This window comes from Trachemys scripta, chromosome 1 (genome assembly GCF_013100865.1).
Source record: "Trachemys scripta elegans isolate TJP31775 chromosome 1, CAS_Tse_1.0, whole genome shotgun sequence".
NCBI lineage: Eukaryota > Metazoa > Chordata > Testudines > Emydidae > Trachemys > Trachemys scripta.
Window position 1 is genome coordinate 162,770,283 of NC_048298.1, and position 25,662 is coordinate 162,795,944.

At 40.4% G+C, this 25,662-nt stretch overlaps 1 protein-coding gene across 3 annotated transcripts in view; it reads left to right on the forward strand.

Annotated features, from left to right (window-relative positions):
• Nucleotides 1–25,662, forward strand: part of CRYBG3 (crystallin beta-gamma domain containing 3) — a 136,569-nt gene that overhangs the window by 53,764 nt on the left and 57,143 nt on the right. For all 3 annotated transcript variants that reach the window (XM_034791429.1, XM_034791443.1, XM_034791436.1), the window contains 4 exons: nucleotides 6,814–12,013; nucleotides 13,379–13,426; nucleotides 13,767–13,882; nucleotides 14,908–15,055. In XM_034791429.1, coding sequence (XP_034647320.1) covers nucleotides 6,814–12,013; nucleotides 13,379–13,426; nucleotides 13,767–13,882; nucleotides 14,908–15,055 — 5,512 coding nt within the window. The remainder of the gene's footprint in view (nucleotides 1–6,813; nucleotides 12,014–13,378; nucleotides 13,427–13,766; nucleotides 13,883–14,907; nucleotides 15,056–25,662) is intronic.

The following is a 25,662-nucleotide window of genomic DNA, read 5'->3' on the forward strand; positions in this document are numbered from 1 at the left end:
AAGGGCGGCACCAGCGGCAATTCGGGGGCGGCAGGTCCCTCACTCCCTCTAGGAGTGAAGGACCTGCCGCTGAACTGCCGCCGCCGATCGCGGCTTTTTTTTTTTTTTTTTTTCCCACTTGCCGCCGGCGATTGCGGCTTTTTTGTTTTTTGTTTTTTGTTTTTTTGTTTTTTGTTTTGCTTGGGGCGGCAGAAATGCTGGAGCCAGCCCTGCCTCTAACATGTGAATCTTGGAAATGTAACCAGACATCTAATATCCAGTAGAATAAAGATACAGGCCACAGGCAATACCAGAAACAGGATAGTGGGAAGTAGGCTCTTGTCCAGGAGCAGCATGTGAGAAGCCATCCTTTCTTTCTTTCTTTCTCTTTCTCTCTCTCTTTTTCTGCTACCTTCCCCCTTCCTCAGCCTCCTGAGTACTGTGCTGACATGATACATATCCACTCCTCTACCCCACCTCCTGCTTTCTAGGTACTGCAAGGCGAGTGTCTTTGGTAGGTTTAGCTTCTGATTTTCTAGGTCTTCCTGCACTGTTGTCATCCCTTATCTTTCCAAGAAGCAGAGTGAATTTTACTTGATTTTTGTCTGTTTGCCTGATGCCCACAGGATTATAAAAAGCAAAGGTGAAAACTGAAAAAACAGGTTACTTTTGACACTGCAGCAGTGTGTGCAAACTCTGAGCACCGGTAGCTGAGAGGCTGGAGCCATCTGTCTGCAGACTAAAGTTGGAAGCTGAAAATTCCAGCTCCAGAAGCCATACCCATGCTAGCTCTGAGATATCATGCTAAAAATAGAAATGTAGCTACAGTGGCGCAGGCTGCGTGCCCTGAATGTGTACCTATGGTCTCTTACAGGACCTTACTCGGGGAAGCTGGCCCCTCGCCCCACTGCTCACGCTTCAATTCCATTTTTAGTGTTCTAGCGCTAGTGTGGATGTATGCTTCATTCATATTTGGAGGTTCATATTTTCATTCATATTTTCTTCACAACTGATGGGGGCTTTTAATGGAAGCTTACATGCTGCAGAACTTGATGGCACTTACTCATGAAAGCTTCCTACTCCCTATAGTTGAGTAGGTTCTTAAGCCCAGTTGCTGATGGTGAAATCAAACTTGCAGGGAGTATTAGGGTCAATCTTACTATATAACCTTCTCCTGAAGTGCTGTCTAACTAAACCAAGTCAAAATGCATTTTATTCTAGATAACTGAATACATTTTTATTTTATTTTACTTGGCTTTAACCAGGTTAGCAAGGAAAGTGTGGGGTGTTTTTTTTTGTTTTGTTTTGTTTTTTAAATCTCTTCCATGATCTATTTGATTCTGGAGATGGCAGCAGCTATATATCTCTGTATAATATGGGTTTTTACTGGAAACTAATTTTTGCTTTGAATGGAAGACTTTTTTGTGTGTTTGGCGGTGGTAAATTTGTGTAAACATTAAAACACTGATTATATTTTACTTTTAGCCTACTTCTTTAAAATACAGTACCTTTGCCCTATCCCACACCATATTGTTGAGTACAGTAAAAACATCAGAGGACTGCTGTGCAATTCTGTTTTGCATACATTTTTCTCTTCTTGTTAAAAGAGCATGTTTTGAAAATTAGTTTGCTGTCTGGTGTGTGATGTCTGACTTACACACCATGTTGGTTTTGATTTACATTGTCTACATTTGAAAGTTGCACTATTTTAACTAAAGATGTGATTTTTAAATCAGATTAGTTAAAGTGCTGCAAATCCCTGTGTGGACACTCTTATTTCAGTTTAAACCAGACTTTTCATTTTAGATTAAGTTAATTAGCAGTAAATTTAAGATAAACCAAACAAATGAGGTTTGCACTGATTTAACTAAATCATTGTAAAAACAGATTGCAGTTAAAGTAGTGCAACTTTCACTTGTAGCCAAGGCCTTACTCAGGAAGTAGCTGTACTACTTCCTGCTGTATTGTAGTACCCTTCCTTTATTATACAAATTTAAAATAATTTCTCCCACTTCCCACAGCTTCCTCCCTAAGTATTGACCAATGGAACTGACTCTCACTAAATGTCATTAGATTGTAAAAGTGCTCCTGATTGCAGGTGTTCTATCAAAATGGTTTTGTAGAGTGTAGTGAGTGGAGTAATTAGAAGGCACTTGGGAGCTAGAAACAGACAACATTAAAGGGGAAAAGACAAATGGAAAAGGACAGTGAAGAGAGAAAAGTGACTGGGAAAATGAGGGGACTTGGGGGAAGGGATGGTGGGAATATGCCTGTTTGCTTTTCCTGGTCTAGAGTATAGATGTCTGAGTGCATTTGAAGTAGGTCCACTCATAATATTAATTTAAATTGTGACTATAGCTTCCAACCTAGACATGACAGAAATCATAGAACAAGTCAAGAGTTTAATGATAACCAGCCATGCATTATTGAGCTTCCTTTCACATGAGAAACACTCAGCATGAATTTCAGTTAATTCTAATCTGCTGCTGAAGATTAATTTAGGGGTTATCTATCATTAAATGGGAGGATATGATGATAAGCAATAGCAAGAGAATTACTAGCGTGCATAATCCTCATCAGCATTATTCTGTTTTTATTTTCACAACTAGATACCCCATGTATTAAAGGTCCCATTTTATTAACTACTACTTTCTGGAAGCAATGTTTTGCAAAACACTAGAAAATCAAAGCATACTGTCCTATAGTCTGAGATTAATTTTGCACTCAGTGGGAGGCCTTAGTTTTGGAAAAGACTCAAGTTTCCAGGCCTTAAGCCAAAGAAAGTGGAATTCATGAGCTTAGTCAGTGCATATGTGAGGGACAACGGACATAGGCCACATTATTCCTCCAGCACCCCAGCTGGCTGATTCACAGAGGCAATTATACCTAGAGGGGTTTTGGTCCTCTTGGCCAGATAGAAGTGAGTGGGAGAGGGGAAGGCAAGAGGAAAAAATAGTGATATGGAGCAAGGTTATTAGTTACTATTAAAACAAGGCTTTATAGCTGAGAAAACCGTACGAGAGCTACAGCTATAGTAAGTGAAGATGGTGAGCTGGGAAGAGTCTCAAGTTAAGGTACCATTTGATTTTTCCATGTGTTTGAAATTGTTGATGATTTCATTGCAGTTAAGAGCAATCTTCAGACTAGACTTTTTGCACTGTTAAATGCAGATTTGAGGGAGGAAAAGGTAGTGATATGAGTAAAATACTACTGCTAATAACACTACATTTAACTGCAGAAGGAGGAGTGTAAAGTAGGTTAATGGTTGCTAAGCTTAACAAAAATCTCTTATTATAAAAAAGGATGGATGTTTTATGTGGTATAATCTCCACTGGTTTGGGACTAATACAAAGGTGAGAAACTCAGGTTTGTTTTTTGCCTTTGCATTCCTCCTCAATTATGTTAAAAGCCAGTTACCCTGCAAACCTATTGTATTCGTGGATCAACAGAATAGGAGCAAAACAATCTGAAAAAGTAGCTTTTCTTCTATCCCGTGTGTGTTCTTGTCACAATCTTGTCTTTTAAGTTACTCTAAAAGGAAATGGGATGGGAGAACTCATAAAATAGGGCCCCAAATAGTAAACACATACAGTATTACTGCATAAAACCCTTGTCTCCCATCACATGGAATTATTTCACTGACTTTCCAATGTGTATCACATTTTACAGACACATTATGGTTAGGTCTTAAATTTCACACACTTAAGGCAGTTCTGCACTTACAGCACTGCAACTGTGCAGCTACACTACTGTAATACTTCAGTGAAGGTGCTACTGTACTGACGGGAGAGCTTGTCTCATTGGCGTAGTTAATCCACCTCCTCGAGATGGTATCTATGTCGGTGGGAAAGCTTCTCCCATCCACACAGTATTTTCTACACCAAGGGTTAGGTCAGTATAACTGCATCACTTGGGGTGTGGATTTTTCACACCTCTGAGCAACATACTGGTAGTTCTACCAATGTAAATGTATAATGTAGACTCAGCCTAAAGGCTTGATCTTTCAAAACACTCCTGGGTGTGGTTCCTACTATCATAAGTACCCCAGCTGAATTCTCAGCACTTCTCTTAATAGTAATCATTGTGCTCTGTATGTGTCTGAAGGTAAAACTCATAAAATCTACCATTCATTTTGCTCTTTTTCCTTTTCTGAAAGATGTTGTTTTGCACAGTATTTTTCCACATTCAGGAGTTATGTATTTTGTTTTGTTAGGTATTAAGTGTGTGTGTGTGTGTATATGTATATGTATATATATATATATATATATATATATATATATATATATTGTTAGATTGAACAATATTATTTTTTAATAGAACTAATGACCTAGAGGTTTATTGTTGTCTGCTTGACCTACACCTAGCTTGTAGTAAGTTTTTGTAATGTTCGGTAACAATAAGTGGATGTAGTGTATAATAAAATGTTCAACAATAGTACTTGCAAAACTGCACGACTTATTTTTGGATTTAGTGAGCAGCCTTATTACTCTGATTGCTGAAATATATTGACTAGAGGAAAGCTAAAGTTTCATGCAGATTAAATACATTTTGAAAATACTAATAGTTTCAGTTATGAAAGTCTGAAGAGTTGGTAAAATACACTCTGTCATCTTGGTTATTTGGGTTGCCCATTAACACTGGATGATGGTGGTGGTAGTATTTCTTCATACCCAAAGATTTTTTTATAGTTTTGGATTGAATATATCGCTTTTCCTTAGTGTATTTGAATTTAATATTTAATAGCTTGATTTAATATAACAATTCCATTGTTAATAAATAGGAAGATGATAATTTGTATTACAACACAACTTGTGTGTTGCAAAACAAACCTGGATTTTATGTGGAAATACCTCACATTTTATAGGCTGCTGATTATATAGAATGCTCATATCTTAATACCACATATAAAAATTCAAAAATTCACTGCATATTTTGGCCCTTACCCTATGACCATATATACATCTGAGTCACTTTACCCAGATGAGTAGCCCCATTGAGTTCAGTGGGACTGCTCACGTGCCTAAATGTTCGTACAACTGGGGACTTGGTACAATATAAACAATATGGAAATGAGAGTTTATACTGCTCAAATCCATACAGAATGGAACTCTGATTTTTAAAATGAAAAATTTGTACCTTTTTAAGTGTTTGTTCAGGATATATACAGAATGATTGTATACACTCATTGATCCTCATTGAAAGAAATAAAAGCCTTTATTTTTCTGCCCAATTTTATTAGTGAATGAACAAAAATACCCTGCTTCTCACTTGGATTATTTGCATAAAAATCCCTTAACTATAGTAAAATCCTCCCAGTGGGGGTGGATTAAATGTGAACTGCAAGGGTATGTCTATACTGGAGGTAGGAGCATGCCTCCCAGCCTGTAGACAGACATGTTAGCCGAGCTTGAGCTAACACGCTAAAAATAGAAGCGTGGATGCCGTGGCACAGGCTAGCTGCCTTGACTACAATTCCACCCAACCTCCTGGGTCTGAGCTCAGGTGGCTACCACGAGCCACCACCTGTGCCACAATGTCCACGCTGCTATCTTTAGCGCATTAGCTTGAGCAGAGCTAACATCTCTGTCTACCAGGACTGGGAGGTACGCTTTTGCTGCAGAGTAGACATACCTCTATGCTATGCTAAGACTGCCTGGGTTTTTTTGTCTGTATTTTTACAGACTAGTTAGTCTTACATTAGAAATCAAAATCTTCACTTCCCTGTTTTTGCTGGAGGGCTCTCCAGTGCGCTGGAGAGCTATAGCGGGAGAGGGACATCACACTCACCTGCAACTGTGTGCTGCAACTTTCCCAGTCTTCAGTTAAGAAGAAGGAAGACACCGAGTCAGACTGTTTAAAAAATTTTAGGAGGGAGACTTGTTTTTGGTTTAGATAAAGTTAACACAAAAGAGCTTTTTAAACACTCTGACTCAACATCCCTTCTCCCCTCAGTTGAAGGCTGGACAGCTGCAGGTCAGGTTCAGCTGTATGTGATCTCACTTGCCCATCCTAGCTTTCCAAAGTCCTCCAGTAAAAACAGGGAAGTCAAGATTTGCAATTCCCATTATTTTCTTATGTGGAAAAAATAGAATTGTTTGAAAGGTTTGGGTGATAAAGGAAAGCTTTGAGGTCACCCTTATTACATCATGAAAGAGTAGTAAAAGATAAGTAACATTTTTTTTCTTTGAAGTTAAATATAAGACTAATTAGTGCCTGAATCCACCAAAAATATTTCCCAAGTTTCAGGGCCCATTAGTTAGATATTTCCTCCAGCACCCAAACAGACTTGCCTCATTCCTGTTCTTCTCATTCACTGCCCTTCCCTCGGTCCCTACCTCCACTCCCTCCAGAAAGCATCAAATAACTTTATTTTCCCCACAAACGTTTTTTGCCTCTTACAGTTCTGTTGTTCTGTCTTGTACCCTCTTGTTCAGGGATGAGTTACCAGGTCCAAATTCAAAAGCAAACAAATTTCTCTAGCCATTTTCAGTTTTAGTGACCCTAGATTTTACTGTTAACGTTAGTAGGGTAAAATATTTTCAGATGGGTGTGACTTAATTTTGAAGATGTACCCTTAATAGGTCTCTTTGATGGTGTTACTTTCTAATAAAACTTTTGTGTTTGTAGGGGTACCCATATACTATGTTTCTATTATCCTAGTATAAAGAAAACTCTTGATGTATTTATTGCATCATTAGAAGTTGGTTTATTCTGCAATTTAAAAAAAGTAGTATTGTATCATTTGTTCTCCAAATCAGCAAGCTAACTGTAGATCAATGATAGTGAAGACTGTTTCAATATTCTACTGCACTAAAATGATGTTTTTTGTTGCAGGCAAACTGAATGTAAGCCAGATGCACCAGCAATTACTTATGCAACATATCGGGGTTCTGTACGGATTAAGCAGCTACTAAAGAAACAAGCAGAGGAGGCACTAAGAAGAGAAGAAAATACTGAAGGCAAACATATTTTCACTGTAACTGGAAATGGAGAAGTCCAAACTGCTATCCTTCCAAACTCACCATCTAATGTAAGCGTAGAAATTACAGAACACATGTCAAAAGAGAATCAAAAAGATGATGCTAAAGATGGCAAGGAAAATGTTGAAGCAAACCTCTCTGCAGTTAAAATGGAATTGAAAAAAACAGATGTTGCTAAGGATATCTTAGATAGCAGTGAACATGGAACAACTGAAAACACCTCTGCCTCATCCACTGAAACAAACTCCAACAGCAATCACATTGGAGAACTAGATTTGTTTGTTTCCTTAAATCATGCTCCAGTTTCTGATACACCAGAAGTTAATAGAACTCATTTTCTAGACTCAGTATTGTCAGCCAGAGACAACAGTAGTTCCAATTACCAGATTATGGATTCTCTTAAAACAAATTCTGGAAATAACAGCTTGGCTGAAAAGGGGGAGAGAACGTTAGAAGAAACAGAAGCTCAGTTTCAATCAGACAATAATGCCACTTTTAGCTTTGATAAAGGAATAAATTCTTGTGTTCAAGTATCTCATGAAGACTCTCAGGAGACAATGCAAAATGATTGTGTGTGTTCATCCAAAACAAAGAGAGGGGCAGTTGATAAAGAACTACCATTGATAGAGGGTGAATATGCCTGTAATAGTCATATTGGTAGTCAGTTGGAGCTAAAGTTGGATGCCCAGATGTCCCCCTTTAGTAGCACTGCATTTCAACATCAGGCAGATAAGTGTATAGAAAATGCAAATAAAGATAGTGGTCCAAAGATGGATGATTCACAAAAATATGTGGTGGCTGAAGAAAGGGAGCAAGAAACACAAACCTGTCTAGCTAGTGTTCATTTTCCTTTAAATCAAGAAAGATGTACTGAAAAGTTATCGGAGGCTGTGAAGGACATAAAATTTTGTGGAGTCAATAAATTGATGGTAATAGACAGTCTACCCACTTCAGTGCCCTCTGCCAAAACTGTTAAAGATACTGGCATGGACATAGTAAACAGTCCAGATATTAAACAGTTTAATGAGTCAGGGAAACCAACACATGTCCAAAATGATCCCTCTGTAACTCTTGAGGGTGAATCTAAGGATATCAATACAGAGAACACTTCCGTACCTTCCCTTGAATCTGAAGATGTTGAAACCACTAAGGTTTCATCTAAGTCTGCAGAGGTAAATGTTGCTGGCATATCTCCATCAGCCATTGAATGTGGAAGTGTGAAGTCCCATTTGCCACCTCCTATCGTAGAATCTGAAGATGCCAGCCTTAGCAAAGCTATAACACCTGTCAGTATCGCCAAGATTTCTCCTCCAGTCCCTGACTTTGAAGATGGTAGCTTGGCTAATATTCCTTCTCCTATCCACAGATCTGAAGATGAAACCATGGCCAAAAAAGCAACCAACTTACAAGATGTTAAAAAAAACAACATTTCTCCCCCTGACCATGTGCATGAAAATAGCATGCCTCTTAAATCTGAAGGGATGACCCTCCCCAACAACGTAGTTCCTGACAGGGTGCCCAACCTTACTACTCCTTCCCTTAAAACTGGTGAAGTCTTTGTAGCCAAAACATCAGTTTTATCCACAGAGGATAATAGGTCAAAGAATACTTCTCAAACCCATGAAACCAGAGATAACAGGGTAGAGGAGATTGTTCCTAAAACTGTGAATGCCAATATGACCAATATTTCTCCTCCACCCTCTCAGTCTAAAGAAATCTGCTTCTCTAAGCTTTCCTCCCCTGCTCTTAAATCAGAAGTGAATACCTTTTTTGAGGTTCCTCATTCTCCCCTGGGGTCTGGAAAGGATGCTTTGACCAATCATTCTTCTGTCTTTGAAAAGGGTGTCGGTTTGGAGGTTATTTCAGTGACAACACCTAATTCTGAAGATAGCAATCTGGTGAAGATTTCGACTAAACAGGAAAACAGTAACAAGTCTAAGACGGGACCTGCCATACTTAATTCTATAGACTTCAGCCAGTGCAAAATACCTTCTTCTGCTTCTAAATCCGAAAATGTCCAAATTGCCAAATTATCGGTTACGTCTGACAAGGTCAGTGAATCCAAATGCGCTTTTCTTGAAGGTGATACACCTAAGATGGTGGCTTCTTTCTTGGAAAATGGAGATGTCAGTGCACCTACAATTATTTTTCCTGCGCTTGAAAATGCAGATGTCAGTATGACTCAGATTTCACCTTGCTCTGAAGACATCAGTGCTAAGCATAAATCTTTTCCCCTAGAATCTGATGTCATTTTAGCTGAAAGTGACTATCCTACTCCTAACTCAGAGGATGTTTGCATTCCCAAGCTTCCTTCTCCTACTCTGAAGTCTAAAGAAATCTCCAAGCTTTGTCGTTCTTCCCTTGAAACAGCAGATGGCTTGGACAGTATTAATTTCCCTATTGTTGAGTATGAAGTTGTTAAAAAGGGCAAAATTTCATCCAGATTTAGAGTTAATGATGAGACTGATTATGTACCTCCAGATGTACCTCCTGCCCAAAAGCTTGAAGATGTCTGGTTAACCAAATCCATAACATCAACTACCTGTCCTTTGGAACTTGTGGAAGTAAGTTCTAGTGTAGACTATACTAAGGATGTGCACAAAATTCCTACAGAGCAAGTAAATCTTTGCGACCATATTTCTGCAATGACAAAAAAACGAGCTAAAATGAATGATCACACGGCTTTGTTTACAAAATCAAGCAACGTCTGTTCTCAGAAAACATGGGAAGATATGGAAACAGGAAAGCAAGTGCACACTGAATCCCAAGACACTGCTCTATTTAAAAAGGCTGAAGAAATCGTTGATGCAGTTTTACACTTGGCCATAGAAGAAATAAGATCAAAACAAGCAGCTGGTGTCTATCAGCCTTGTGGCAACAAGGACAGTTTAATAAAGCTGGATATCCTAAAAGAACAGAAAACTGGGAAGATACAGTTGGAAGCAAAAGTAAAACATTTTAATGAGAGCTATGCAGGAAGCTCCTCTGAAGTTAAAGGAAAGGAAACAGTTGCTACAAATACTCAGGCTGAAAAGATACCATTTAACATCACTCATAAAACTGACCTACATAGTTCAATAGCACTAAAAGCAAAAGAAATAATTGATGAAGTTATTAACTCAGCCAAACAAAAACTGATGTTTAATCAGCTTGAAAACAGTGAGAGTAAGAGCCCTTCTAAAAATTTTGTGCTTAAACATAAGGCTGGATTCTCAGAGACTCTAAACACTGATGTTCAATTAGCTGCCAAAACTCAAGAAATAATCAAAGAACCCTTGGGTTTAAACCAAATAGGCAAGGAATTGACCCAGAATGTTGCTAGGGACTGTGAAAAATCAGGTTGTTCAGTTCCTTTACTTCTAAATAGTGTAGAAGGCAGCACAGATTTAACCATAGGAGGAGAAACGGTACCAAATAATGTACTTTCACATCAAAGAAATGGACTTCTACATTCTGATGATTTAGCAAGTCTGGAATCTGACCTTGCAATAATAGCAAAAGATGAATGCTCTAAAACTGTCTATGATAGTACAGTTATGACAGAAATTGGTGATAAAACTAGCATTTGGACAGCTAGCAATAAATCTGAGGAGACTTTACATGTATTAAATGGAGATACTGTTATGATTGAAGAGAGGATGCCACCATTACAGTTAAAAGATTTGTACAATAATACAAATGTGCCAGAACACACATCAATGCCAAACTTGACTTCATCTTTCCTGCATGATGAAGACTATACCTGCATACCTAGCAAATCCAAAGATGAAAGTAGTCTTTCAGGTTTAGACAAAAGTTGTGCAGGTAAATGTCTGCCAGAACTTTGTTGCCAGGAGGAGGATTCTGTGTTTGTTCAGGAAAAAGCAAACCCAAAAGATTCACAAGCTGACAGTGAAGAAGGCAGTGGAAAAACAGAGGAAACAAATGAGCTACCGCAGGATAAAAACAGATTAAACACACAGTTCATTGTGTCTGAATCATCTGTAACTGTTAAGGACATTGAAGGGAAAATTTGTTTCAACTCAGATTTTGCCAATAAAGATGAGACACTGAAATCAACACTGATGATGGATCAAGATTTACAAAGAGATAACACACTTGGAGAAAAGAGTCTGAATAATAATAATGATACAGAGGAACTGACAAATCTCTTAGCCTTTTCTCCACAAGATGAACAGTGGGAAAGCAATTCTTTATTTACCGTATTGTACGATGGCTCCCCTCAAGATGAGAACCAGTTCGTTTCAACTGACAAAAAGCAAGCTCACTCCCTCTCTCCTCCTGACCTGTCTCTGGATAATATTGAACATCTTTTGATGTGTGAAACAGCAAAGAGCAAATATGGGCCTGTCGATGCTTATGAAAAGGACAACAAATTAAATGAAACATTAGATAACTGCAGCTCAGAGTCATTTATGACAGTGGAGGCAAAGCGGTTTAAAATTTACCCGTTCTCTTTGTCTCCTATATATGAAGATGACAGCCCACAAGAAGACCAGCTGTCTATTGATGTCTCACCAGGAGACCATTCTAATGGAAAATCCAAAGACAATGCCAACCATTCCTCATCCGTCTTGTCACTTCTTCAGTCAGTTTCTGAGCGTTTGAAATTTAGTAACCAGTTCAGTGAGGAGGATGAGGAGGAATCTTATGAAGAAAACACGATGGATGTTCAGAAAGAAGACTCTATTATGAGCCAGTGGGCAGGCAGCTCAAACATGGTGCTTCTAGAAAATGACCAAGAAAGGGCTCCACTTTCCAAACAGTCACTCATGTATTCAAAAGAACCGCTTAGTTCTAGACAGCAATCAGAGCCATTTCCAGAAGAAGCATGTATTTTTCCTAATCCGACACATTCTACTCAGTTTCAACAGAAAGCTGATGCTGCCACGAAACCTCTCTCTAGGAGTGTGTATTACCAGTATTTTCAGACAGCCAGCAATTATTCGTGTGAGAAGGGAGTCAGATTTGGAAGTGTCCTTCAGGATGGATTATTGCCAAGGGGTCATAAGCCTCAAGACAACAATTTGCCAGAATCAGGAGCTTTTCCAGTGGTAAGTTGTCATGTTATGTAAGTAATAACTAAAATGATGATGAACCCCGTTGCAATTACCATTCTTTAATAAAAATCTTAACTGTCTTATCTAAATTCATTCAGTTGTAGGGTACGAGGTAAGCCTATGATTGCAGACAATTACGTTTTCTCATTGAAGCATTTTATAAATAAAATGCACCTAGTTACTGGGGCCAGATCATAAACAGTAGAGGAGATCCTGCAGCTTCTAACAGTAAAACAGCAAGTAAATACAAAATATGCTCAATAATAGCAACATACAGGCTTGTCCTTTGAATGGCATTTTAAATGTGAAGATGACTGGGACAAGGCACACAAAGAGTTCAAGGAGGGGAAAAGAATTGTCTTTATATGAAAAACTGTTCTTTTACATTTACTCTACTTTTGATTTTATTGTTCCTTTGCTCTCTGAGAATATAGTTCAGTGTTTGGTGTATCCTTCAATTCTTCTGTAGGCTCCAACTCAGGCTATGTCTACACTTACAGTGGCATGTGAGTACCGGCATTGCACACCCACACCCCCAGCATGGGTATAAATAGTGTAGATGGGAAGCACTGCTTATGTGAGTAGAGTACAGACACATCAGAATATTAGGGTGTATGCTCTACACATCCAAGCAGTGCCTCCCATGTCTACACTGCTGTTTTAGAAGTGCAGTATCCAGTGGGCTCCTCCCTGATGGAGCCTTTCCCCACCTCAGCGAAAGGCTCCTACAGCAGGAAAATGCTCTGGCAGTTGGGGAGGCAACTGGAAAAGGCTTCAGCATCTTCCCACTGCCAGAGCCTCTCACTGCTGCGCGTAGCTACGTATCACAGTGTGCACACAACCTGCTTTTCACTGTGCTACATGTACCATACACTCTGCCACAAGTGTAGACAAGGCCTCAGCTGCAGTCAAATATTCAAGCTCTTTCTACAGATAGCACTCTTGTTTCGGTTTATTTAAAGCAGAGTCGGTTGAGAGGAGAGAAGTAGTATTTTGTGATGATTTGGGGAAATGGAAGAGAGTGCTTACAATTAAGAGTGTCATAGCCTGAAGAAATAAGCTCTGGTGTGGTACAATCTCTCTTTTCTAGTTTGGGGAAGGGGTGTGTGAAAGGAAATAGTTCTACATGGTTTGATTTTTGTTCAAGCTCTCCTAATCTAATATTTGTGGGGTTTTTAAGGATTATTTATTTGACCCACTGCATTAAACTGCCTAGGCCTAATTTGCATAACAATGAGACTAGGATCAGCTGTTGTCACTAATTAAAGTAATATGTTTTAAAGGAATACTGGTCTTAAACAATTTTGTGCGCTACTATTGTAGTTTTAATAGTTATTTTCCACATCATTTTAATTTCAGAATCTTATTGACAGGAAAAGCCTCAAATGCAATCCAAGACCAGGAAAAGTAAGTATGATCTTGTCATGGTGTAGGTGAATATGGATTAAATCACCATTAATATTTTAAGGAGTAGCAAAATTTTGAAAGAAAACATGTTATGTCAAATTTGAGTACTTGTAATGCTGCACATGCTAATCATGAGATTAGATGCAAAAAAATTCCAGCCTAGGGGAAACCTACTTAGTTTGTCTAATTATTTAGTTCAGCAGTCTACAGTTGAAGAAAATATGTGCAATGCTGGTAGCGCATATACAAAATCAGAATCTGTTTAATAAAAAGCAAAAATTAGGAACCTAATCCATGTGTTGAAGTGCCCCTTGTTCACATATAATGTCTATTGTTTTAGATGATTATTTATGACATTCCTGGGGAGAAAAGTAAACGAGAAATATACCATGATCTACCAGATGCCACATCCTGGATCTTTCCAATAGGAACATTGCTTAGAGTTATTAGAGGATGGTAAGAAATCCATGCCTTATTTAAATGGCATCTTTTCAGAAGATAAATGTGTGTATTTTTCTTGTACCTCTGCCTCCGTTATTTATAACACAAACCTGATATGCAGGGCATCTTTTCTTGGTTTATAATTACAGTGACATTTACAAGTAAAGCAATATGGTAAGTATTCCCTCTGCTGGGAACTAGCTTAAAGCAGAAGGAAGTTTGTTTTGTAACCAAAGCTAAGTTTTCACAGTTTAATTTCATTAACCAAGTGATGTTGCAAAATGAGCTGTAGACATACATGCTCAACTGCTGTTTGAAACATGGCATTAAAAAGGGAGCATAGAAGTAGTGGGATACAAAAGAATATTTAGGATAGACTATATGAATCTTTCTAAATTCATTTGCAAAGCTTTAGTGCACAATGAGATAATAGATGCTTTGGAAAGCTAAGGCTTGGAATGCATCTGTCATACATGTGTGCCCACAGTTATTTTATAGAGCATAGACTTCTTGACGTAAGTCCATCATACCATTCAACTCCTCCACACCATAATACCATTTCATGGTAACATTAATATAGTTTGAGACTGGCCCAGTTATTTCTTATGTTTTATGCTTGTTTAGTAACCACTGGATGCCATAGTGGTAGTTGCATGTTTAGCCATTATATGAAATCCAGGACTCGGCTTCGTTAATTTGTCTGAACTAGGAAAGTAGGATGTTTAATTTGCTTAGCTTTTTCACTTACTGGTTAGATTTCTGCAAATAAGGCTTTTAATCATGCTGGTTAGTTTGGGAAACCGAGCTATATAATAGAAGAGAAGAAATGCCTATTTTATTTTATTTTTTAGTACAGAAGTGAAGCACAACTTACGTTTAACAAGTGGAATATGAATAGAAAGGGACAGTGCCTGAAGGGGTACTGATAACGGGCTTACTGGAAAGAGCTCTCTACAGAACTTGCCTAGCATGAGTATTGTATTGTCATGGTTCTAGTCTGCATAATAGTTACAATTCTCTTAATGATTTCATTATTACAGCTGGATTTTGTATGAAAAACCAAAATTTCAAGGAGAGAAATATGTGCTAGAAGAAGGAGAAATGGTCCTGAATAGTCTTTGGGATCTTCGGGACATGAAACGCCATCCAAGGAACCTTGCAGTTGGTTCTATCAAACACGTAACAAAGGTATAGACTTGGTTGATAATAAGACACAAAATGCAAACGTTAACATCAATACTAGCAGTGTCCTTGCAGCGTCCATTCTTACATGTCTGCTGTAGGTTTCCTGTCTCGTTGTCTTCAGACTAGTGGCCAGCGGACCTTCAGACTGTTGACACAATTCTCAGAGTTTTGGCTGCTTCTCTGAACCTTTTGAGCCTTACCTCTCTGTCCAATTCTTCACCTTTCTTCTTCCCAACCCAAGACTGTAGTCTTCACTTTCTTCTTAAGTGCCTGAGTCTACTCATCTTCCTCTGAATGTAACAAGCAGATAGTTTATATGCTCTTGCCCCACAAAAACCCTCAGTCTGACTCATAAACAAGGTGCCCCTTCTTTATCACAGATATTTGATTGCCCAATTAATTTAAGTAATAGGAATTAATTCTGATTCTTTGTTACAAACATTTTTCTGTTAAACATTGGACTGTCCACAACAGTCTGTCTGGTTCTCTAATGGTTGCTAATTATTATCTGTACCAAATATCCTCTAAAAATTACGCCTTACCATTTTCCCATATAGTTTTTTTCATAGCTACTGTAATACTCTTGCTGATAATATACTGATGGGTGTAATAGACTTAAGATGATTAGATAAGACACAGTTTAGAAACAAGACTGACTCTGATGTTCAGTTAAGTGAGTCCCTTTTGAATAGGTAAAAGCCAGATTTCACTTGTGGAAATAAAATATGGGACTGGAAAAACACACCACATAACTCAAATAACAAACACAAAACATGAACCTCAGCCTGAACTTTCTCCCCAAGCTTGTCTGGTCCCAGGATCTCCCTGAAGAATCTACTCTATGCCAGCTCTAGTCACCTCTGCTACAGAGAAATGTCTTGTCTTGTATTTTGATTAGAGTTAAAATCCACCTGCCAATGTGAGTCAGCAGTTGTTACTCAGAGGAGCATTATATTCTTATGTAGCATTTTAGAAACTGCCCCTGTTACAGTATCCTTTGCCAGTAAAATGGGGAAGTAATGGGTCTAAACACCATGATGTTCACTGGGTATTCTAGTATTTATCAAGCTTCATTGCATATCATCCATGTGGTTTGTCAAGTGTATACCAACTTGCTGTCATGATACTTCAGTTTCTAATATGCACAATCCCAAGTCTGTAGTTAGAATTCACTGTCGAATCTAAATATGGCTAAAGGAAAGAGATCTGCTTTTCTTAGGATTTCAGCCCAAACTATATACTATTACTTACATGTAATATAGGTGCTTTTTCTGTATCCATGTAACGTACGTACTCAGCATCACAATACTAGCCAAAGATTCAGCTGGGATTCATAAGGGTTAGTGGAACACATGCAAAATATGATTGTATTGGCACCCAGAAATTAAAAAGCCACTTTATTAAAAAAAAAAATCAAGAGCATAAAACTAAACATAATGCATCTGTTATTGTTCATTGAAAGAGCAATATATTTACCAGACCTTGTGATTTAAAAAGAATCTGCACTCATTTTGTTGAGCACAGCATTCTAAAAGTTCACATGGTGAGAGCCCTTTATTGTGAATGAATTGTAACTTGTATTAAAATGTGAAAGTGTCTTATTAAAATAGGTATTTTTGCATCTCTACTGGTCTACTAATCATTTCAAAATGTATAATATTTGTGTCACCAGTGAGACATGGGCATAATATCAAACCACTGATGGTAAACAAGTTTCAATCCCACTTAAAGATATTGAAAAGAAAAAGAGAAATTCAAAAGAAGTCAACTGAGGACATGACTTATGAGAACAGTGAACTTAATTTGTCTAGTGCAATAAGCTGATGCTAAGAGAAACATTACAGGACAGAATATGAATTATGAATATTGGAAAAGAAGCAACGAATTACTGAAATTCAGCACCAGTAATAAAATAAGGAACTATGGGCTAAGATTAGAGGAGGATGAATGTATCCAGAACAGGGGTGGGCAAACTACGGGCCACATCCAGCCTGCCAGACGATTTAATCCAGCCCTTGAGCTCTCACTGGGGAGCGGGGTCAGGGGCTGCTCCATGTGCATGTGCTGCAGCTCCCAGAAGCAGCAGCATGTCCCCCCTCTGGTTCCTATGCAGAGGAGCAGCCAGGCGACCCTGCACGCTGCTCCCGCCCCAAGCACCGCCCCCGCAGCTCCCATTGGCTGGGGACTGCAGCCAATGGAAGCTGCGGGGGCGGTGCCTGCGGACGGGGCAGCTTGCAGAACCGCCTGGCTGCGCTGCCGCATAGGAGCTGGAGAGGGGGATTGGCTGTTGCTTCTGGGAGCTGCTTGAGGTAAGCGGTGCCTGGAGCCTGCACCCCCTCCTGCGCCCCAACCCCCTTCCCCAGTCCTGATCCCCCTCCCACCCTCCAAACCCCTCAATCTCAGCCCAGAGCACCCTCCTGTACCCCAAAACCCCCTCATCCCCAGCCCCACCCCAGAGCCCGCACCTCCAGCCAGAGCCCTCACCCCAGCCCCCGCCCCAGCCTGGAGCATGCTCCCACACCCTGAACTCCTCTTTTCTGGTCCCATCCCAGAGCCCGCACCCCTGGCCAGAGCCCTCACCCCCTCTTACACCCCATCCCCAATTTCATGAGCATACAATTTCAATACCCAGATGTGGCCCTCGGGCCAAAAAATTTGCCCATCCCTGATTTAGGATGTTAGAGAAAACATTTGGATGGTGAGGACACTAATAATAATTGTGTCACAATCACTAGAAATTTTTAAAATCATTTTTCCAGTCTCCCATGGTATGGTTCGTTTTTGTGGACCACAGCTGGGAGTGTTGTACACTGCAATACCAGGTTTTAATATTAGCATTTTATAGACAAGTCCCCCAAATACTTGAGCAATGACCTTTTGCCTAGCAATTGTGATAGGCTAGGGCTGCTCTGCTGTCAGTCCCTAGGTTCATGCAGAACTTTGCTGTGTGCAAGAATTCCTTAGCTGAAGATTTTTCCTAGAATCAGTGCCTAAGGGAAGTCTAGTATCAGGGGGTAGCCGTGTTAGTCTGTTTCTACAAAAACAACAAGGAGTCTGGTGGCACCTTAAAGACTAACAGATTTATTTGGGCATAAGCTTTCGTGGGTAAAAACCTCACTTTTTCAGATGGGAAATCTGCCTTTTCAGGATGTGCATAAGTGCTTAAATCAGTGCTTTATGGAACTCCTTTTTAAGGGGAAGTTTACTATGCACTATATATTTTAATTGATCAATCCTTAACCTTTTGGGGCCACATCTCTTGGAGTTGGTATATGTGTGTGGCATGGGAACGTTTGCAATGTTGTTGTTCTGTTGGAAGGTTTGACTATCATCCCTTTTGTTGATGGGGTGGTTTGCCTGATGACTATTGGGTTTACCTTTCTTTCCGATCAGTTTGATGATATTGGCTCTGTGTCTGGGCTAGTTGTTTTTCTTTTAAATTTTTTAATGTTTTTTTTTAACTGTGTTTTTTGTGTCTGTTGGATGTCTTCAAATAGCATCTTTATAAGTTGGTTAAATAATTGGGGATAGGGTAGTGCACTGGCAGGAGGAAGACAAACATTTACGGAGGAAGCTGTGATAGTGCATTTAATATTTTATTTTTACAGGGCAGATGTTAGTGTATTGAAAAACAACTGGACAGTAGCTCAGTGTTCTGATTTGCGTGAAAGGATCCACATGAAGCAGAGATTCTGTTAACTTTGTGGTAGCTTGTGGCTCAGCTCATTGTGGATGCAAATTGGATGTATGGTGTGTTTAATTTGCAAGAACCCAAACAAAATCCCAAAGAAATGGATTGTGCAATTAGAGAAACTCAAACCCACTTGAAATAAGGTTGAGGTTGGGTTCTACTCAGATACGTGAACATCAGGTCAGGCCAGCGAAATCTCCACAGACGCAGGCTGATTGCTGTTCAGCCCGCTCAGCCAGCCATCTCAGACCGTCAGATCCCAGTTTCTTGTAAGACCTCCTCAGAGGTTCAGCGTCATATAATTCTTGTCCTGGACATGGGTAGCTCTTTTCACAGGTCTCTGGAAATCAAAAGAGGATGCTGGGTGCTGGGCTTACCCCTCAGAACCTCAGTTGTCTGCAGAAAAGGATCACTACCTTATCCATCTTGGAGAGGTTTTTGGTGCCCGGGGCCTATGTGTACTGTGACAAAGTCAAGCCGGATGGCTGCAAGAGGGTGCTAGAGAATTTGACAGTCACCAGAAACTGCTTTCAGACAGATTTACAGGTCTTCAATAAGTTTGTGTGGCCTGGAAGGCAGATATGTTAGACCTAGAATGTTAAAAGCCCTCTTCCCTACTAGCTGAGAAGGGGTTACCTCAGGTCAGTTAGGGGCTGATTACCCCAATTAAGGGCTGCCTGAGACCTTTTACAACTGCTCCTCTGGCAAGAGAAAGGGGGAAGAGAGCGAGACAAGCTGCTGCCAGGCTAGTGGCAGCAGGGCAAGCTGCTCCAGGGTGAGAGGCTGTGCCGCCTCCTCATAGGGGAAACAGCCAAACCTGAGTGTTGGCTAGGGAAGGACTGACACCCCAGGGCAAACAACAGGACGGCACTCTGCCCCAACGAGGAGGCAGGGAAAGGTATCCCCCTTGGTTTTTGTATTTTTGAGACTGTTTCCTTTTAAATTGGTGGAGGATCCCCCCTTCAATGGATCCTGAGGCCTACCCTGAAAAGATGATCAAAGGGCTGATTTACCCCAGGCCTGCCATCGCCAGAGGGGGAAACACTAAGTCTGGTGAGATGAAGGAGGTGCCTTGCCACAGTACCCTCATGCTGGTTAGCCAGGAAACAGTCCTCCTGTCAAGAAGCTTGTAACTGAGCAGCAGCAGGAAGCACCTCAGCCTCTTTTACGTTGGAGGGGAATAGCGTAATCATGAGCTCCCTGGCCTAGGAGAGACACTTCAGAATCCCTAGAGTGAAGCTGATAGGGGACCCTCTTCTATTTAATGTGAAGGATGTAGGAATGCCTGCAATGTTTTATGAAGATTATATGTTCCACCTGTTTTTCTGATTGTCATTGTGTGGTTTACCGGATGAGAATAAGCTGTTCATTCAAGCAGCAGATACTTGCAGGAAAAGGGAGAAATAGCTGCACTTACCAGTGTCTAATGGACAATGCACATCGTTTGTTTTTAAAATTCCCCTCCAACCATGCACAGCTCACCAGTCTGGCTTGTAACTACGGAGGAGGGGGGAATCTAAGTGGGAAAATGGGCACAGAGAACCTGGGATGGATAAAAAGGCTACTGGTCACAGATCTCCAAAGGGAAGACTTGCAGATACCTGAACCCAGCTGGACCTGCTGAGTAATCATGGTTGGCACCCAAGGCCTGAACTAGGAGTGGCTGGATTCCATACTGAGAGAGGTGAAGATGCATTTCTGGCAACCTGTGTAGTGAACTCCAGGAGACTGGAGAGGGATCAAAGGTGCACCTAGCCCTGAACTGTGACATTTAACACTAAGGATTTGGAAACGCTAGTTACTCCTGCTTTGTAGCAAACCTGCTGCCAGTGGGAATAGGACTGTTTCAGAAGTCCCTGTTCTCTGAGGGTTGGTTTGGATATTCCCTGAACCACTTTCCAGACTGAAGAAAGGAGTTGCCTTTTCTGGTGATCCCTAAAGATCCTAAGGAGGAAAGCAGCAGTGTGTTGCTCCTATGGAACCATGGAGGAAGCAGTCTAACCCCAGAATGGTGATGGTGGGGAGGAGAAGAGAAGAGAAACAATCATGGCACCTTGAAGATGTTCAATGTTAAAGGCAGAGAGGGATAGAGGGTGATGCTCACTGAAGGTTTGTGCTCTAATTAGGCACTTAGACAGCACTCGTTACCCCGGCAAATGAACACGTCTATTCAGTGATGTCTTTCTCTCGCCGTTTAACTCTTTTTTTTTTTTTTCTGTGCCTTAGTAACATGACCCCAGCAGGCAGAAATGCCCACTGTGATGGGTTGGGTCACAGAAACCCCTTTGGGTCTGCCACTTGATGTGCTGAAACTACCCCTGAGCCCATTTTCTCTGTCAGCTTGGGACTTCAGAACCCTGCCTTGTTGAGCCAGACATGCTAGCCTGCTGCAAACACAGACCAAGGTCTGAACCATGTCCCGCATAAGCTGCAGACTTAACTGAAAGCAGCTTAAGAAGTGCTCCTGTCTCTAGCACCCAGACACCGAGCAGAATCCAAACCCCAAATAAATCTGTTTTACTCTGTATAAAGCTTATACAGGGTAAACTCATAAATTGTCCACCCTCTATAACACTGATAGAGAGATATGCACAGCTGTTTGCTCCCCCAGGAATTACTTACTTACTTTGGGTTCAATAATAAGCAAAAGTGATTTTATTAAATATAAAAAGTAGGATTTAACTGGTTTCAGGTAATAACAGACAGAACAAAGCAAGTTACCAAGCAAAATAAAACACAAAAAAACGCAAGTCTAAACCTAATACATTAAGAAACTGATTATAGATAAATCTCACCCTCAGAGATGTTCCAATAAGCCTCTTTCACAGACTAGACGCCTTTCTAGTCTGGGCCCAATCCTTTCCCCGGTACAGTGCATTTTCCAGCTTAGGTGGTAGCTAGGAGATTTCTCATGACTGCCACCCCCTTTGTTCTGTTCCACCCCCTTTTATAGCTTTGGCACAAGGCGGGAATCTTTTGTCTCTCTGCATGATTTTGGTTCCATATGACCATAAATTGGAAAAAAAAAAAAACAAAAAAAAAAAACTATTTTTCAGTTTTGTATCTGACTTGAAACCAAGTGTGGTGATGGATTTGCATCCACATATCTGAAATTTGAAGGGGTTCAGATTGGAGGTAATGGTTCTTAACCTCCAAATTATCACAGTTTTGGAGATTTTGTTTTGTAAAGACTGGTTTCATTAAAAGTCTTTCTGAAGTTTCAGTAAGTAATGCTGCCCGCTAAATCAGTTTGTTCAGGCAGATCTGATCATCCCAGGACAAATATTTACTGATCTAAAGTCCACATATTTAAAATATATAAGCTATGGTACAGTATGGGTGTGTATTTACAAAGACATAATATGTATCTTGTACAATAACACCTCAGGCTAACTTTTACCATGCTCTGAGGTCAGTGGGCTAACTTCATCCCCCAAATAAGCAGATGAAACTTGTTTGGCTTCTAGTCTAGGGGACCTTTACCAGCTTATTACAGCACAGAATTTCATCCAATGGGTGTAAATCAGGGCATAGTTTGTAACCTAGTCCTAGATTTTTAAAGATATTTATGTGTTGCTGAGATCAGTTCTGCAATGTCTAACTGATTAGGAGCCTAAATCTCATTTTCCTAAGTGATTTGGGTCCTTAGGATCCTACTCCCATTGACTTGCAATGGGATTTAGGTTGCTAAGTGCCTACGGCCCTTTTGAAAATGAGATATAGGCTCCTAAATCAGTTATGCACTGCAACGCTGAGCATAGCAATGCCTAAATTACCTTTAAAAATCTGGTCCCTAATCTAATTTTTAAAAAATATAGTCATAAAATTACATATTGTTTACTCAAAAATTTTATTACCTTTAAAAATTGATGTATTAATTGCTTTTGGTCATGACCACAAGTTACTATGTAACTGTGTGTGAAAGGAGTTGGTATACTCAGTGCAGTTCGCAAAAAAACCATCACAATTCGTAAACAGGTCAAGTTTGTGGGCCGCCAAGTCAAACTGAACGGACACTAAAGCAAAATTAGGGAGTTTGCACTGCCCCTGCTTGTGCTTCACCTACCTGGTGAAGAACTATATTATTCCAGTCTTTAGTACTGTCAGTGGGGCACTTTTTATGAGCACTAAAGCTAAAAACAAATCTGAGAGCATTTCCAAAAGAATAGTAAGAAACATATAGACTTATTCCAAGCATCAACTTTAGAATGATGCTCCTTAGGTAAACTGAAACAAAACAGATATTGACTCATATGAGATACTGTGTCTGTGCAGTTAAAAGTACCTTATTTCTCCACCTTTTTTGCCATGTAATCACTGTATTGTGCTTGCCGAAAATGATTATTGGCATAATTCTCTCTAGAATTTTATGATAGAAAGTTCTAATTTTCCTAACAAAAACTGAATTGTTTGATTCCAGAATTTATGTGCATGTTGTATAGGCTAAAGTCATAAATGTATAAACAGTATATGATATATATGTAAAGAGGAGGGAGAAGGAAGGAAAGAGAGAGATGTTTTCTTGTACCTTAAGCAGTTACTGCCTAATTCATTAGGAAAATCACAAACAAGCAAGCTTTGAAAACCTGGATTAGATTGGATTACAAAATGTACAGATTATAGCAGAAAACAGGAGCCTCAAATAATCTCTCTTCATTGTGGCTGTATCACATGCACATATTCTTGTGAACTACAAATTCTTTTTTACCTGCTCAGCTGTATGTTTAGATCCAGAGGCATGAGTAGCATTTCTTTAGCAATTTTCTATAAATTAGTATTGTACTGGCAATTTTCTACAATATCTTTCTGGTTTTGATCTTCTGATACAAAATCAGTGCGTTGCAATTTTTTGTTGCTGAAAACAAATACTGTGCATTGTTTGCTAGGTACAATACAAAGGAAATGTGATTGTGTGTGAGAGCATTGCTAGTGTATTATGTTACTGTACTGTGGGCCTCTTGGGGAAAGTGACTTAACATTTCTCTGAAGTAATTTTACCATAATTATTACTTTATTGCTGACAGTTCAATAATTATCAAAATAACTTTGTGCACCAGCAAGAGAGACTTGTTTTTATTTTTGGATAATTTGTTACTGCTTCAGTGGAACCTGTTCTGAGCCTTTCAATCCTGGGGTGAGGTTCTGTGCTATGCAATTGAGATACATCCTGATCCTAGGCTTCTCTGGAGGCTGGAACAGTCCCTGACATAATTTAGATCAGGGGTGGCCAACCTGAGCCTGAGAAGGAGCCAAAATTTACCAATGTACTTTGCCAAAGAGCCAGTAATACATCAGCAGCCCGCCATCGGCTCCCCCACTCCCAGCGCCTCCCACCACCGGCAGTCCTGCAGATCAGCGCCTCCCTCCCCCTCCCTCCTTCCCCGTACCTCCCAATCAGCTGTTTCGTGGCATGCTGGAGGCTCTGGGAGGGAGTGGGGGCAGAACAAGAGCACTGCAGGCTCAGGGGAGGGGGTGGGAAGGGGTGGAGTGGGGGCAGAGCCAGGGGTTGAGCAGTGAGCACCCCCCGGCACATTGGAAAGCTGGCGCCTGTAGCTCCAGCCCCGGAGTCGGTGCCTATACAAGGAGCTGCATATTGACTTCTGAAGAGCCGCATGTGGCTCCGGAGCCACAGGTTGGCCACCCCTAATTTAGATAACCCTGGGGGGGCTGTCCAAGTTACCTCAGCCCCTCCTTGTCTCATGGGCCAGAAAGATGCCTGAAATCTCTGTAGTGTTGTTCCCACTCCTCTTGCCTCCTATGCTTGTGAGAGGGTCCTCAGAGAACAGCTTTACTTTGGCACATGCCAAACTTTTAAAGCACGTAGTTGTTAGAGGGCTTTCCCTCAACCCTTCCACTTCCCTGGTTCTTGTCATGCAGACAGCAAGCAGCAAAAGACCAGAAGTCCGAAGTGCAAACAATGCGATGTTTAACGGGGCTAGTTTCCAAGCAAGCATATTCCAAAGCCCTTCACACCAGTCGGGCTTATTTCTATACGCCAGTAGAGTCTGTTCCCCCGTGTTCTGTTCCCAGCTCTGATGCCGCAGAGCATATACCTCATATTCCCCTTCCCAGTTCTGACGCCGCAGAGCATATACCCCATATCCCCCTTCTCAGTTCTGACGCCGCAGAACCTTGCCTGTGTCCATGTTCCGCGTTCCTCATTCCCGTCTCTTCCCCTCCCCCCCCCGCAAGCATACCTTAACCAATCATTTTACTGAAATTTAACTAACCAATCCTAACCTATTGTAACATACTGTACTTCTCTAACCAATTATATTCCACTATCCTAATTAACTTACACCTAGCAAAATTAGTTATACAGCAGACAGAAACAATTAGAGAACCAGACAGATTAACAATAGAAAAGTGGGAGCCATAAAGATAAAACAATACAGAAATGAGGGTTTCACAGCCGCAACCATTGAGAAGTGATTTCTTGGCAGACAGGATGCTATCAAACTAAGTTTTCTTTAACCATCTTAAGATCTGTTTCTTTATCTGGTGGTGATGGGCATTATCAGGACAGGATCATCTTCCTAACAGCCCAATACCACCTTATTGCAATGTGACTGATTTGGAATGTGAGGATGTGACCGTTCACTTCCCAGCTTGTCGCTGCCCCTGCTGCTTAGCCAAAGGCCTTAGCTTAAGAACAAGGCCTCAGACTGTCCTAGTGAGAGAAGGCAGACTGTGATTTTGATTTTGTTTTTATACCCCTGTAACTAACTAAGTGATAAAAATACACCTAAGTTCTTAAACTATAGGTCTTTACAGTATTCTAACAGTACAGGTCTAGTATCTTACGCTAGGGTTACGTTCTGCAGTCAGCGCGTAAAGTGAAAATCGCGTATAGTCAAAATTACATTGAGTGTAATGGTGGGCAGAATTGCCCGCAGTACAGGTACAGTATTAAAATTGT